Consider the following 16,121-nt stretch of genomic DNA (forward strand, 5'->3'; position numbering starts at 1 on the left):
TTTCCTCAAAAAATGAAAAATAAAAGTACCCTATGACCCAGGAATTATACATCTAGGTATTTATCCAAAGGATACAACAATGCTGATTCGAAGGGGCCCGTGCACCCCAGTGTTAATAGCAGCACTATTGACAATAGCCGAATTATAGAAAGAGCCCAAATATCCATTGACTGACTCATGGGTAAAGAAGATGTTGTGTGTGTGTGTGTGTATATATATATATATATATATATATATACACAATGGAATATTAATCTGTGATCAAAAAGAATGAAACCTTCCATTTGCAACAACGTGGATCAAACTAGAGGGTATTATGCTAAGCAAAATAAGTCAGTCAGAGAAAGACAAATACAATGGGATCTTTCATATGTGGAATTTAATAAATAAATAAACATAGGAGAAGGAAAGGAAAAATAAAAAGAGATAGGAGCGTCTGGGTGGCTCAGTCAGTTGAAAGTCCAACCCTCCATTTAGGCTCAGGTTGTAATCTCACAGTTGGTGAGACTGAGGCCCATGACAGGCTCTATGTTGAGCATGGATCCCGCATGGGGTACTCTGTTTCCCTCTCTCTCTGCCGCTCCCCTGCTTGTGTGATCTCTCTCTCAAAATAAATAAATGAACTTAAAAAATAAAATAAGATAAAAACAGAGAGTGAGGCAAACTGTAAGAGACTCTTAAACACACTTAGAACAAACTGGGGGTTGCTGGAGGGGAGGGGGCTAGGTGGGTGATGGGAGTTAAGGAGGGCACTTGTTGGAATGAGCACTGGGTGGTATACCTAAGTGATGAATCACTAAATTCTACTCCTGAAATCAATACTACACTATATGTTAACTAATTTGAATGTAAATAAATTTTAAAAATAAGACCAAGAAAAAAATGGTATCAGGCACGAATAGTTCAATGCTACAAAACTTTTAATATTTTTTTTTTGAGAGAGAGCAAGTGAGGGGAATGATGAGCAGAGAGAGAGGGAGACACAGAAATCTAAGAAGGCTCCAGGCTCTGAGCTGTCAGCACAGAGTCCAATGCGGGGCTGGAACCCATAGACTGTGAGACCATGACCTGAGCTGAAGTCAGATGCTTAACCAACTGAGCCAGGCAGGCGCCCCTACAAACTTTTATTTAGGGCTAAGATGACCCAATGGATGGCTTAAAAAATATGTGACCCACAGCCTCAAGCATGTTTAAACGGAACAAGAAGTTAGAGCATCTGTTTATATAATTGTTTCAAATTGAACAAGCATCATTTTTCCAGAAGCATGTGAGCATTTTTCTATGAAATAAAATAACATAGAGGTAAAAGACAAAAAAAAAATACCCCATAGACAGTCAGAGATTCCTCTGGCAGATAATTATAAAGACAAATTATAGGATATTCCTACTCTCCTAACAAAAGCCCCATAAGTATAACGCACAGAGTAGAGGGTAGGTTAAGGGCTGCAATATGCTCAGTTATGAAGAAATAAGAATTTTCTGACAGGCCCTGAGAAGAGGATTTTCATTTTTACAGTTTCTCCTCTTCCTAGTGTCACCAAAAACGAGGCCATCCATTACATTTGAGCAGGCAAGCACCATTTAACACCATGTAACATTTCTACATTGTTACACTTAAGAAACAGAATTGGTTTCCACCATCCTGGGGCAAGAATATGTCCAAGAAATAGAAAGGAAAGCAGATAGAAATGACAGAGCTAAGGTCCAAGTATATTGAAGCTGGCAAATTCTTTTCACATACAATTACATCCTTTTACCTGGAACCCAAAGCAACTAAGAGGGCAAGAACCTCACCAAAATTCTCTCTACATCAGATCCCAACACTGTGTGCCAGGAACCCCTCTCAGATAGCAGCAGTGATGGGCATTTGGGGGATATAACTATACCCCAAAGATCACTCTCCAAATGTTAGGGAAATGCTTTTTTGGAAGTAGATCATTATACTTGGAAGGGAGCTACATAACATTCATTTGTGACCCTGTCTCTATTTTAGAGCTCAGCAAAATGAGATGCAGAAAGATGAAGAGACTCTTCCAAATGCACTTCATTACTGATGAACGTGCTCTGATTTTAACTGTTACTTGTTACACCCTGCCTTGCCAACCCATCCCTGCCCACACATCCTGGTGGGCAAGAGCGAAGTAACAGCAAACAAGGAACTTACCCTCTGCATTTTCACTTTGTTTCTCAAAACCCAAGGTATGTAGTCCAGGAGTCTGTAAACTGTCACAATTTTACCTAGTGATTCTTAGAAGCATATTCACAGCTGTGATAATATCTCTCACCTACCATTTCTGTGTAAGAGAACATTAAATGTTCTAGCACATTTAAATTAATTCGTTTTAGGTTGAACCACATGATATTTCTAATTTTGCTGGTCCAACACAGTTGAATATGGGCAATGTCACGTGGTTCACTATGACATTCCCAAGTATCCTGGTATCTCTTAATAGAGAATCACTCTTTATTTTGATAGATCATCCCTTATAATCCATGAAACGTGTTATGTGGGCTTCAGTTAGAAAAGTCAAGTCTGGAGAATAGGTAAATAAATTGTGGTGTATACATACACTTAAAATAGTTCCGAACAGCAGTAATAAAAGGTTACCTATATATACAACATAGATAAACAAAGAGAACAGACATTATGTTGAGTGGAAGAAGCCAGATACAAAAGACTATATGCTATAGGATTCAGTTGACATGAAGGTTCGTAACTATCCAAACTGATTGTTTGACTGCAATAGAAGACAGAAGAGCAGTGACTCTGGGAAATGTGCGGTTTGGGAAAACTGACTGGATGCTGAAAGTGTTCAATATCTTGAACCATGTCTTGGACACAAAGGTTTGAACACTTATAAAACTCCATCCAGCTGTATATTTTAAATTAATGCACTTTACCTACTTTGCTATATGGACATGTATTTGAGAGAGAGAGAGAGAGAGAGAGAGAGAGAGAAGAAAGGAAAGGAAAGGAAAGGAAAGGAAAGGAAAGGAAAGGAAAGGAAAGGAAAGGAAAGGAGGGAGGGAGGGAAGGAGAATGGAAGGGAGGGAGGGAGGGAGTAATCTACATCCTATAGACCCTCATGATACAATTTAGCACGGTGGATAAGCATAGGCTCTGAAGACAGGTAGTATCAGTCTGCTACTAACTAGATATTTGAGCTTTGATGGTATACTTAACCTCTTTAAGCCTGTTTTCTTACCTCCGAAATGGAGCTATACAGGAATACACACCTCATAGAGTTTGGGGGATATTAAATAAGTTAATGTTTGTAAGGCACATAGCGCAGAATAAGTACTAAAGGATGGCCAGTTGGTACCAGTAATTGTTAGCACCAGTAGCAGAGTCCATACTGAGGACCACCCCTTCCCACACATACACATCAATTTCTAGGGAATTCCTTCCTCTGAAAGACTCTCCCTCCTCATGTGGTCCTTGGTGGAGGAGTAGGAAGCAGGTACTAACCCCCACCCCTGAGCAGCTCCCCCGCTTACCAACAGGGCATCTGGGAGGTTGTGCTCTTCTGTGAAGGTGATGACTGCAGTGGTGATATCCAGCGCACCGAGTTCCAAAGTGGCAGTGTTGATGGTGTCTGTATCATGGGCCCAGCCCGCCTGGAAAAACACAGCCACCTTCCTCATGAGAAGGCCAGAGCGCACACGTTTGAATACATGTCTTGCCACAAACCTCATGGCTTCCCCAAGGCTCCTGCTGCCAGAGGACTCTTGCAGGGGGATTTCCCTGACCGCCTGCAGGAGTGCAGGCTTCCCCTTGTAGTCTGAGAAGCGAATCAGGTAGTCTGTTTTGGAGTTGTACGAAACGACAGCCACTCGGGCACCTGTTGGACAGTTACTTTCACTCATTTCCATCTTCATCAGTAGGGATAATAGAATATTTATCATCTTCTCAAAATGCAGCAGGGAGACGTCATTTGACATGTCCAAGGCAAAGACCACTTCGCTGGGGAACACAGGGCATTTGGAAACACCTTGACACAATAGATACACACATTTAAGATGTTCTGTAATGCTTCTGAACAGGTGAAATTTGAAATTCAAGTGAAAAAGAATATATACTACTTACACGTTGAGCAAGCTGGAAGGGAAATTGTTTTGGAGAAAATAAAAGACATTGTTAGTTTATAAAGGCAGTGGTATATCTGACAGGTGAGTGCTTTAATATGAAAAAACCATCTCCTCTGAGAAATTCAAGCAGTGTCCTTCTCTGGCTCTTGTCTGCATATGGCAGAGACCTCTACTTGCTCCCCAATATCCATTCTTTTTTTCTATAGCACTGGATCCCCAGTCTCTGTCTGGGCATATGGCTGCCTGGCACAAAGGTGACATTTCCCAGTGGGTGGAGCTATCTTACTAAGTTCTAAATAATAGAATAGGAGAAATGGTAGAAACAATTTCAAAAAGATATCCTTCCCTTTTCCTATCCTTCTCTTGCTGGCTAAAGCTTGATAGACATCTTGGACCTTGAGGTGATTTGGGAAACAGAGCACCCTCACCCCAATGGGAGGGCAAGAATCTATAAAGACCTTGTGTCCCTGAATACTGTGGAGCTCTGTATCAACTCTGGATGGGCCACTTCCTGGCTTTGATCTGAGCAATACATTTGTGTCATTGTTACTGAGCACTGAGATCACTCTGTACTGAACTTAAACCTAATACACTGAGATATTCTGAAACTATATATGTATATATGCATGTATATATATATACACACACACATATACACACAAATCTAAAACTATACTATATATATAAATCATATACCATGTACTATGTATAAGTGTGTATGCACAAGTAATAAGTTTTATGGAGAATATCAGAAAACCAAAAGTTAAAATTACCTTTAATTCATTATGTATGTGTATGTATATATTTAATTGTTAATTTTGTTTTATAAACCTTGGACCCTAGTATATGTCATATGCTGAATCTTTTTTCACTTAATATATGATGAACATCCTATCTCATCAATAAGTTTAAAGTAGTATCACCTCATCTACTATACATGATGATACTCCCACCAACATCCCTTTGTGATGAGCATGCTTGTACATGCATCAGTGCACCTCTGTCCAATCGTGGTCCTATAAAATCTAATTATGGCCTTTAATATGCAATGTCTAATTACTCTTCAGAAAGGTTGTACCAATTGACATGCCTACCAGCAATGTGTACTTTTATACACTTCCCAAATTTAGGTAGAGAACTTTTTCTCATCTTTAAAGTATTTCCAAGGTGAGAAACAAAGAGTATCTCATTTTCATTTGTATTCTTTGACCTCTTTTGAGGTCGAGCATTTTTACAGGTTTATTGCTCATTTGTATTTTTTCTTCTCTGAATCTTTCATTCATTCATGCCTTTTGTCCCATTTTCAACTGAAGAGTTTCTTATGTGAGGTTTAACAAATATAAACTATCTGTGCTCGTAGATGAAAATGATTGAGTAGGGCCAACTGGATATATTTTGGCAGGACAGAGTTAAAAAGATAGGTCCTTTGGTTGGATCGATTGCTTATATTGCATATATTTCCCCCCCCTTTTTCTGTGTGCTTTTGACCTCACAGTGCTCTTCAATATAAAGGGGTTTTAACTTTTGACATGGTAAACTTTGACATTCTCCCTTTGTTGTCAAAGGGACATTGACCACAGTGGTCTTTAACATTTTCCCTTTGTGGTCAAAATTATGGTATTATTCTTTACAATTTTAGGAAAAAGGACTCCAGAATCTCCTGAACCAGCAATTGAAAGGCAATGGACATAATTTAGACTTTGAATAAGCAGGGCCAGGTGTATGTGAAGAAAACCCAAGTACCTAAATTAAGCTCTTTCCAGGTCAATGTTCTCTCTCTATTGCTAGTGATTAGAAAAATGTACGTGTTACAGGATGCAAATATCCTGGAATACATTGAAGACACCAAGTAAATTCCAATCTGGGAATGTGACAAAATATTAAGATCTGATCATTTGTAGTTTCATTTTTAAAACATAAATGTAAATTTTAAAAGACACATTTCTTATTGAAGGCATACCGGTGATCCCTCTTGTTTAAATGGATGGCATAAAAATAACAAGGCTTCTCTTTATCTGTTTTGAGATAAGAAACACCAAGATGCAGACATGTAGGTGTTAAATCGCCAGTGTATTCCATGAGGTGCCACATTATAAGGGAATTTTTCTCCACCATTGAGATGGCAAGCCTTTCAACCACTTCATTTCTGAGACCACATTCATGAAGATTACTTACCTAAGGGGAGACTGAGCCAAATACATTATAAGAGCTTTTCATGATAGACAATGACACCTCCCTAACTTCAGTCAAATCCACAGGTGACTTATGCCCCAGTCCAAGACCCATTCCCACTTCACACCACTGGCCCCTTTGTGAGCCTTTCCCAAACAACTTACGGCAGTTTTCTCGTATTAAATCAATGATTTCACAAGATTGCTAGAAAGATTTAAAAAAAAGGGAAAGAGTATTTAATTTGAAGCATATTCCTTCTTAAGCCCATGACTTAGAAATGTTATATGTGTGGTGTCAGTGTCTTTCTGAAGGTTTTTAAGTTATAATAGAAAAACCAAAAAATTGTTATGGCAGATGAAACTACCCAACAGTTATATTTCTAGATGCAGTATTTAATAACATTTAAAATATATTTTATATACAATACAGTGCTCATATTATTAGAGATAGGGAAATAAGGGGAACTCTTTTTTATTTTTTATCTGCCTCACAAAGCAATGGAATCAAATCCGATTTTGAAGAAGTTTCAATCCTGAAATCTTGGCATAAAAGGCAAAGAAATGCCTTCGATTCTTGGATCTCTATGCCAGCAATTCTTGAAACAGTTCATTTGGATAACTGCCAAGACTGGGGCCCCTCACACCTTCCCTAGAATCCTGCTGTATTCCTTTGATTTCTCCCCTCTGTTCTGTTCATCCCTTGACCCCATTACTTATTGGTTCTCATTTGCTCCCACTTCCTTCCTCTACAAAGTAGTATTTTTGTACTTGTGAGATAAAAAAAAAACCATCATAATTTCTGAGACTGTTTTCAGGTGTGTCATGAGACATGAAAACCTATACAATACCACATGTTGGCTTATAAATACTTTATAAGCAACTTAAACTTTACAAAAAGGCATATAGCACAGGGGTAGTAGCCTCAGAGTCTTTCCTTTCATGTCAACCAGTAGTACTCAAAAACAACCAGATTCCTTCCACAATTTAAAATATTATTTGATTCTTTTCATTGATGTGATTCTAACATTTCAGAGTAAAGTTTATAGGTAAGCTTAAAGTACTAAAATAATTTATGAGAGGAGAAACTAAAGAATCTTGATAGATTTCTATTCTGTGAAAGTGGAAAGCTTTGTGTGCTAAAAAGAATAAGGTTTAGAGCTAAAATGTTCACATACCATCACATCTACAAATGCTTTGGGGCCCTTGATGCCCTGGAAAGAACAGAAATGAGTTTAAAATGCAAAATTCTGAGATAAAATACATTATTCTCAAGATTTGGCAAAAGATTATGCAAAAGTTACCACAGTATAGTACACTTTCTGCCCTTTACTCCTGGCCCTGGAATTCTATCTGACCCCTTAAGAAAGAAAGTTGGAGTGCCTGGGAGGTGTGTCCCAGACCTCAGAGTCCAGGACATCCAGGATTATGGTATATAAGGACACTTAGAAGATCAGGTCGTCTTGAGACCAAGCCACAGTATAAGATCCAATTCAGGAAAAGATTTTTCAAGATCTCAGGACTGTTCATAGACAAATCAAAAGTAGACCCCAGCCATTCTCTATCCCTTCTCCTCAGGCTATTCACCAACACCCTATCTCTGCTCTAGTGCTGAACAAGTCATCCCTGCGGACCTTCAGAACAGAGAAGCCTTACTGCAGCTAGCTACTCTGGGAGTCTAGGGATCCTTGTTTTTATTTAGATTCTACAAGGTAGTAATTTGACATCTCAGGCAGATCACTATAATCTTCTCAGCCTTTGTTTTTTCAACTGTAAATGGCCACATGGAGTCCTTTTACTTCTAAGATTTTTGATTCTATGACTTTGTTGGTCCTCTGCAGTGAACACTAAATGCAATGAAACCACCAGGTTCAACCCAGGACTCACTCACTATACCATCCCTCATGAAATGACAGCCTAACCTCATAGGATAAAGCATGGAACAAAAGGACAATAGCCCCAAAGTCTCTCCTTTCATACCAAATGAACTCCCAGACAGTTTTAAAAATAGCTGTGGACCAGCAGCATTGTTAGTCTAGTTAAGACTGTATAAATGTCATATTTTGTTAGGATTTCCTTCTAGTGTTTGCATAAATGTTGTTACCTTGTTTACATTGATAAACTCACTCTCCAGTGAGTTTTATGTAGTATATATTTAGACATGTTTATAAATCTCCAGCCACTCTAACATCTTTGCCATGTTCAGGTAAAAATGAATATATTGAGTAAATATACTGTATAAGTTAATGTCCTCTAAAGCAAATCTGGCCCCTTCCCTATATACATCCTCTAGTACATCCTAAATATTCATTTCTTCATTAAGATAGTTCTTAGCAAATTCTCATTTACTTGTACCCAGGGGTTGAAAATAGAAAGAAGAGTCAATGTTACCACTGGTCCTGGAGGCCCTTGGTCACCTGGAGTTCCAGGAAATCCAGGAAAGCCAGCAATACCCTAAAATAGCCAAACCAAAGGAGTGAGCTTCCGCTCTTGAATACAACTTGATTAAAACCATCAGACCCATTTTAAGATACCAAGCTGTCATTATTTCTGAGGTCCAATGAGTCTGCTATGGACCAGTTAACTCATGAAGTGTATCAATGGAGTGAGACACCAAGACTAGAAAGGGAGGGGGCTCATTATGGGAGTCATATAAATTGCCCCCTACATACCTAATCCAAGCCAACATGTGGACATACACAAAGCCACACATTTACAAATTGATTCAACACTCAGTTGAGACTCCAGGTCATAAAATTAAAAGAATTCAGGAAATACACATTTGGGGCCTCACACCAAGAGAAAGGAAAATTTCTTTCACCACCTTCTGGTCTTTGGAGTCTAAAAAAAGGTATATGCTGACTGTAGCTCACTGCTCGTCTTACACGTATTTGAACTGACACAGAATTATCTACATGTAATTGATGCTTTATCTTTTTTTATTTGAAACCAGAGAGATAAGTTTAGGTGAGCAGGGCAGTATTAGCCAGTAGCAAACCAAGTTAGACATAGATCAAATTTTTCTTTATGTCCTTGCCAATATATGAAAATGCCAATTATTGAGTGCTTAGATAATAAATATTCCTTTCCTCTTTTCTGCACTGAACATAGTCATGTCCTTTTCCCAGAAAGCTTTGCTCTCTAATGTCTATCAGCTAAACACTACCAAGGTTTCAGATATCCACAGGATTACTCTTCTGAAGAGAGCCACTAGTGATGGCAGCTTTTCAATATTGAATCATTAGAACCGAAGGAATGGGTTTTTAATATCAGCCTCTACAAAGCACAGTGAAAACATGGGTCAAAGTCCACCATGATGGCAGCCACATCCTTGAGATTCTAGGCCTAAATTAACAAAAATTTAAGGCGTGGAAGAATCTTAAAGAAACGTTAATGTTTGCTCTGCAACTAAACGAATACCTTTCTGAATATCTAGATTTCACACATATATTGATATTGTGTAACTGAAATTCCAGCTTAGATCTTCTGTTATCATGGTTTGATGGGCTTCATTTGCATTCATAAGATAAGTGAGAGTGGGATCAAGTGGGAGAGTAGGGTAGCCCAAGGAAAGTGTGGAATGTGCACTGGCTTAGGGGGACAATGGCCTTCCTGCCAATAAGTCCAATAGGTCAATAGAAATCTGCTCCTTGAGTAGTGTGTGTGGGCCTCTACAGATCTTGGGAAATTCCTTTGGTTCTTACCCTCCTCCCTTTGATTCCCTTTGCCCCCTTCTCTCCTCGGTAGCCTGGGTCACCATCTTCTCCCTTAATAAAATCAAAAGCAGAGCTTTGAGTGTAAAGAAAAATAAGTACAAACAAATGACACATGCTGCATACCAGACGCCAGACCCAAAAAGAGATCTTCTTACTTGTGCACCCGGAGAGCCAGGAAATCCAGGTTCACCCTAGTGTCAGAAATGAGATAAGGTCTTGTTTAATGTCATGTGATTAAGTCTTTCTTTCATAGTCCTCAGAGAAAAAGAAGAAATTATAATTTTGAGAAAAAAGACTCAAAACAGGTGCCAGGAAAAACAACTAGAGCGACAGTTGTTATCTTGAGCTACTCCCAAGTGACCATATTTATTTCTATAATTCAATGTGGAACAACTTGCAAATGATTTTTACAATTTCTTCCTCTTCCTTGATATATTATGTAATGGAACTTCCTACTTAAACAGTTTTATCTGTTGGCCTAAATAACCAGAGGTCTGATCCAATGGAAACCAAAGGAAAGGGGACCAAACTGACTGATGGGAAGCAGGTGCTCATTGTCAGATCAAAGGCACACTACAAAGCAACTGTTCACTCAACAAATATTTACTTAGCACTTACTATGTGCCATGCACTTTTCTAGGCACTGGGAATTCAGCAGTGAACAGAACAAAGACCCTGCTATCATGGAACTTAACTGTTAGTGAGGAAGAGAGGTATGTCAGAAAGAGAGAAATGCTATTCCAGAAAGGAGATTACAGGATAAAAGATATGGATGGGATTAGGAAGGAGGTAACTATTTTATATAAGGTGATCAGACAAAGCTTTTCGGTAAAGGTGGCATTTGGGCAAAGGGAAGAGTGTGTGAAGAATCCTGAGGCAAGAATATGAACATGTGCTATGCTTGACGAACCTGAAGTGGAGTTGGCGGAGGGGAGCAGGAGAAGATAATGTCAGAGTTCACAGAAGGGCCAGATTATATAGAATCCTATAGGCTATGTTAGCAGTGGGGTTAATCTGAATGACATCAGGAGGCACAGCTGGACTTTGAGTAAAGGAATGACATGATCTCACTATGGATTTAAAAGATAGCTCTGGGGGTACCTGACTGGCTCAGTCAGTACAGCATGTGACTCCTGATCTTGGGGTTGCAAGTTCAAGTCCCATGTTGGGTATATAGTTTACTTGAAAATAAAATCAGGCTTGGCTGATACCTGGAGGACTAACTAGATGAGGCAAGAGTAGAAGCAGGGAGAACATTTAAGTGTCCACTGCAGTAATGCAGGTGGAAATCATGCTGGCTTGGCCCGAAGGGTGGCGGCAGTGGTGGTGAAAAGTGATGAAAGGCTGCATGTATTTGGAGGGTGGACTTACCATTATTTGTTGATGGATTAAATTTAGGGGGTGAAAGACAGATCCTTATTAAAGATGGGGAAATGTCTGCCTTGAGCAACTTGCAGGATAGAGGCTCTACTCCCTGAGATGGGGAAGGCTGGAGCAGAGGCAGGTTGTCAGGGCAATTGTTTTGGCTGACTGTATGTTTTATGATAGTAAAGGATTAGTGTTCATTCTCTGGTTGATAATGTATTGTGGTTATATTATTTTATTATTTTTTTAGTAGGCTGCACACCTAGTGAGGGGCACAACACAGGGTTTAAACTCATGATCCTGAGATCAAGACCTGAGCTGAGACCAAGGATCAGACATTGACAGACTGAGCCACCCAGGTACCCCTGTAGTTATATTTTTAAACAATTTTTCAGAGTTGCAACTTGAAATATTTATTCATGGAATATATGAAATCTGGGATTTGCTTCAAAATAATTGGGAGAAAGATACGTTTGTGGTGGAGTACACATAAAACAAAATAAATTGGGCACGGTTTTTCGATGTTTGAGCTATGTGATGGGCACATCGGGATAGGTGTCATTATATTAGTCTCTCCACTTGCATACATGTTTGAATTTTTCCATAATCAAAGTAGAAGGAAGGAGAAGGAGGATGAGGAGGTTGTTTGGGTATATGCCAATTTTAAGGTAGAAACATATTTAGAGTTTAAGAGTATGGTCCAATCTGGAGAAATACACTGGAGATCACAGGATAGATGACACTTAATGCTATGTAACTGGATAAGGTCCCTTGCGAAGTAAGTAAAGAGTGGAGTAAGAGGAGTATAAAGATAGAGCTCTGAGTTTTCTAATATTTAGAGGTCAAGAACATTCAAAAGAAACTGAGAAAGAGCAGCCAGTAAAAAACAGGGGAGTGGGGTGTTCTGAAAGATGAGAGAGAAAAGGTTTCAAGAATACGCTCCTGATCACCTTTGTCAAATTCTGCTGAGACATGGAGTATTATGTAGGCAGAGAAGTGACCAATGGATTCAGCACCATGGGTTTCACCTTGACTAAAGCAGGTGTAGTTGAGGGGGCAGAGACGAGGGGTGAAGGCTCAATTGTCCTCAGTTAGAGAGAACCAGAGAAAAGAAAGTTGAATTTCTCAATGTTGGCACTACTAACGTTTTCAACCTGACCATTCTTCTTTGTTGTGAGGGGCTGTCCCATGTTTTATAGGATGAAAAATAATATCTCTACTCAGTAGTTGCCATTTGCATCCCCTCCCCTAGTGTGACAACTAGAACATCCTCTAGAGAGTAAAATCACCCCTGGGTGAGAACCACAGATCTAGACCTACTCCTTCAAACAATTTTGCCAGAGAGAAAAGGGACAATAGGACTGTGTAGTTACATTAGTGTTTTTTATTGTTTGTTTTTAGAGGGGTGATATTCCCACTTCTTCATATACTGACAGGAATGATCTGTGGAGAGGCAAAAAAAAACAATACAGAAAGGAAATGCAGAAGGGAAAGGAACCAAGATCTTAAGGAAGCAAAAGGGGAACAGAATGCAGCCCATGAGAGAAGAGATCAGTCTTAGATGAGGCGTGGACTCATCCACAGCTGGAGGAAGGAAGGCAGGGCACAAAGTAGTGCTGGATGTACTGCTTATTGCTCCCATTTAATTAATGAAATAAGAAGCACAATTGTCTGCTGAAAATGTGGAAGAGAAAGCAGGTCTTGGAAGTCTGAGGAGAGGGGAGCACGTATGAAACAATGCATTCAGAGAGGAAAGTGAACAGAGAAGGGAATGGTAGCCAGCTGGCCAAGCAGCAATAGGGCTATTTAAAGTGAGGCCACTATCCTTGCCAGGAAAAATCCAATGCAATGTGGGCTGAATCTGGGTGTTCCACAGTGTTAGCCACACCACAATAAGCATAAGCTGCCCTTGGATTGAGTATAAGGGCTGGTATGCGGCTTAAAAGGCGGATATTTGAGGTGTGCCTGGGTGGCTCAGTCAGTTAATCATCTGACTCTTAATTTTGGCTCAGGTCATAATCTCATGGCTCATGAGATGGAGCCCCACATCTAGCTCTGCTCTGACAGCATGGAACCTGCTTAGGATTCTCTCTTTCTCCCTCTGCCCCTACCCTGCTCATGTGCTTGCTCGCTCTCTCATTCTGTCAAAATAAATAAACTTTGAAAAAATGGATATTTGAATGCTACCCAGAATTCCCCTGCTAAGCAAACTCTCTCTTAGAGAAGAAAGACTTAATTTGCCAAGATGGTGCTCCAATGGGCAAGCTTTAACATTCATCTCTGTCTCTAACCAGCTTTGTGGCTGTCGGCAAATTACTTCATTTCTCTACATCTCAGTTTTCTTATCTATAAATCAAAAAGGCTGAACTAGATGATCACCAAAGTACCCATTATCCATCATTGCACAGATATTTACTAAGAGTCTACTATATTTTGGGCATGTATACCCATTAATTATACTAAGGGCAATATCCTGATCAATAAAATGGCAACAGTGTCATCACGGGAAACAAGAGGATTGCAGAGGAGCCAGCCCAGAGTTAAGTAGCTGGGCATCACTAACTATCCTAGTGATTTCTTATGTTGTGAGCAACAAATGGTAACTTTCAGACTGAAGCACTCAGAATAACTGTGTGTCTGTTGACATTTGATTTGGTCAACAATCTTCACGTGACTTCCATTCTTTAAAGCCTGTCAGTAACCCATTAACTACATATTAAGATACCATATTGTTATGAGAGTAGAAATATTCAAATATACTTATTGAGTACCTACTCTGTGCCAGGCTCATTCCAGCAATAAAAAATTGAAAAGTTGCAATCTACTATAAACTTCACAAACTGGGAGGTAGGCAGATATTAGGTTAAATTTCAATATAACCTAATAGAAGGGGGCTACTATAGAAATATGATCAATGTGCATGAGAAACACAGAGTGTAGGACAACCAGACTTGTCCACGGAAGTCCAAGAAGTCTTCCACAAGGCAAAGCTGATATTTGAGATGGTCTGAGAAAATGTGTGAAAAAAGTCCAAAGGAGGGAGATGGTTAAGGACATGCCTAAATAGAGGCAAGACTGTTTGCAAAGGCAAGAAATTAGGGAAGTTCCTGGCTGGGGAGGAAATATCTGGCATGGTCGGAGATGAGGAAAGGAGTTCAATTTTTAAACAAAATGGTAACAAAATCAGCTTTTATTTTTTAAGGAGGGAACTCTGGCAGCTACAACATGTCATAAACAGCATTTAGAAACCATTTCTGGCATACCTCTTGGATAATAAGTCTTATTGTACTAAAAAAAATTTTTTTAATCACCATAGTAATTAGTTCAGAATACTCCATCAGATACCCCTCACCTTTTTTCCTTTTCTTCCCGGATGTCCATATCCATCTGGACCAGTAAGACCCTAAGAAAATGACATAAGATGAATGTTAGAGTCATCCAGATCAGTACTTGGTTGATAATATCATCTGAGCCCCTGGATTAATCAGCAGTGCAGGGAAGTGGGGAAGGCAGAGGGGCTTGGTGGAGGCTTATACTATATCGTAGGATAAATGCTAGGCTACCTTTACAGGATAAGGAGAGGATAAGGATTTAAAACGTTAAAAGACCATGATATAAGTACTTTTTTTTTCAATTTTAATTCCTCCTTCGGCAAGATTCTGTACCTTACCAAAATGATATCACACTTTTAGGAAGCCACATCACTGAACAAAATCCCCCTTGGGCTAAACCTCCTTTTCTTGCAGGGTAAAGTAACAAGTGGTGGTGGCAATGGTGTGGTGGTGGTGGAAGTGATCTGTGGTAGTGGAGGTGGTGATGACAGAAGCTCTAGAATTTGGTAAATCTCTAGAGATAAAATGAGACTTATGGGGGAAAAGACTAGGATGGAGGCAATGTAGTTTAGCGAATAACTGCATAGGACGTATACCCAGACAGATCTGAATTTTCATTCCACTTCCAACACTGGTTGGAAGCAAGTTACTCAACCTAAGTTTCAGCTTACTCATCTGTTAAATGGGATAAAACGTACATAGCATAGGTGCTGGGCAGATCGAACGAGATCATGCATGGTAAACACTTAGCATGATAACAGCTTAGAGAAAGTACTTGATAAAGTGATCAATTTTCTGCTGCTGATGCTGGCAGAGGAGTAGTGGTGGTGGTGGCGGTGGTGGTGCTGGTGCTGGTGCTGGTGGTAAAGGTGGTGGCAATGGTGTGGTGGTGGTGGAAGTGATCCGTGGTAGTGGAGGTGGTGATGGCAGAAGTGATGGGGGCAGTAGGTGTCGTGGTGGTGGCAGTGGGGGTGATGGATGGTAGTGGTAGAGGTGGCGATGGTGGAGGTAATGGTGGCAGGGGTGGTGATCTCGGTCATGGTGATGGTGTTTGTGGTGGAGGTAGTGATACCAGAAGCAGAGGTGGTGGTGATAATAGCAGTTATGAATATGTCGATGATACTACTGGGATCTTCGCATCTGTACATATACACGGTGAGCCTCCTATGATAGGCAGTGAATTCAAAACCTTTTAGGTGTCCCTTGCTGAATGGACAAAAAACTGCACCTAAACAAAGCAGTCAACTGAGAAGGACAATTTTAAGTTTTAAGCCACAAAGATCATTCCTATGGCCTAAGGGGGAAAGCCTGAAATATTAGAAAACGAAAAAGAATAACATAAAGAAGATTGCCATAGACGCATTGTTTGGGGACATAAAGGATGCAAATGAGGTTCATTTGCTGTTCTCCACTTTCTCTCTGCTGAAGGACATACACAGCCTCAGGCCCCT

The 16,121-nt window shown here is 39.8% G+C and overlaps 1 protein-coding gene across 1 annotated transcript in view; it reads right to left on the reverse strand.

The window, feature by feature from the left end:
• The window catches only part of LOC115292847 (collagen alpha-4(VI) chain-like), a 105,090-nt gene that overhangs the window by 28,216 nt on the left and 60,753 nt on the right, over window positions 1-16,121 (reverse strand). Inside the window, 8 exon segments of the mRNA XM_029940832.1 lie at window positions 3,499-3,992; window positions 4,088-4,099; window positions 6,426-6,465; window positions 7,436-7,471; window positions 8,649-8,711; window positions 9,962-10,024; window positions 10,129-10,164; window positions 14,691-14,741. Of these exon segments, the coding sequence (XP_029796692.1) occupies window positions 3,499-3,992; window positions 4,088-4,099; window positions 6,426-6,465; window positions 7,436-7,471; window positions 8,649-8,711; window positions 9,962-10,024; window positions 10,129-10,164; window positions 14,691-14,741 (795 nt within the window).

This window comes from Suricata suricatta, chromosome 5 (genome assembly GCF_006229205.1).
Source record: "Suricata suricatta isolate VVHF042 chromosome 5, meerkat_22Aug2017_6uvM2_HiC, whole genome shotgun sequence".
In the NCBI taxonomy this organism is placed as follows: domain Eukaryota; kingdom Metazoa; phylum Chordata; class Mammalia; order Carnivora; family Herpestidae; genus Suricata; species Suricata suricatta.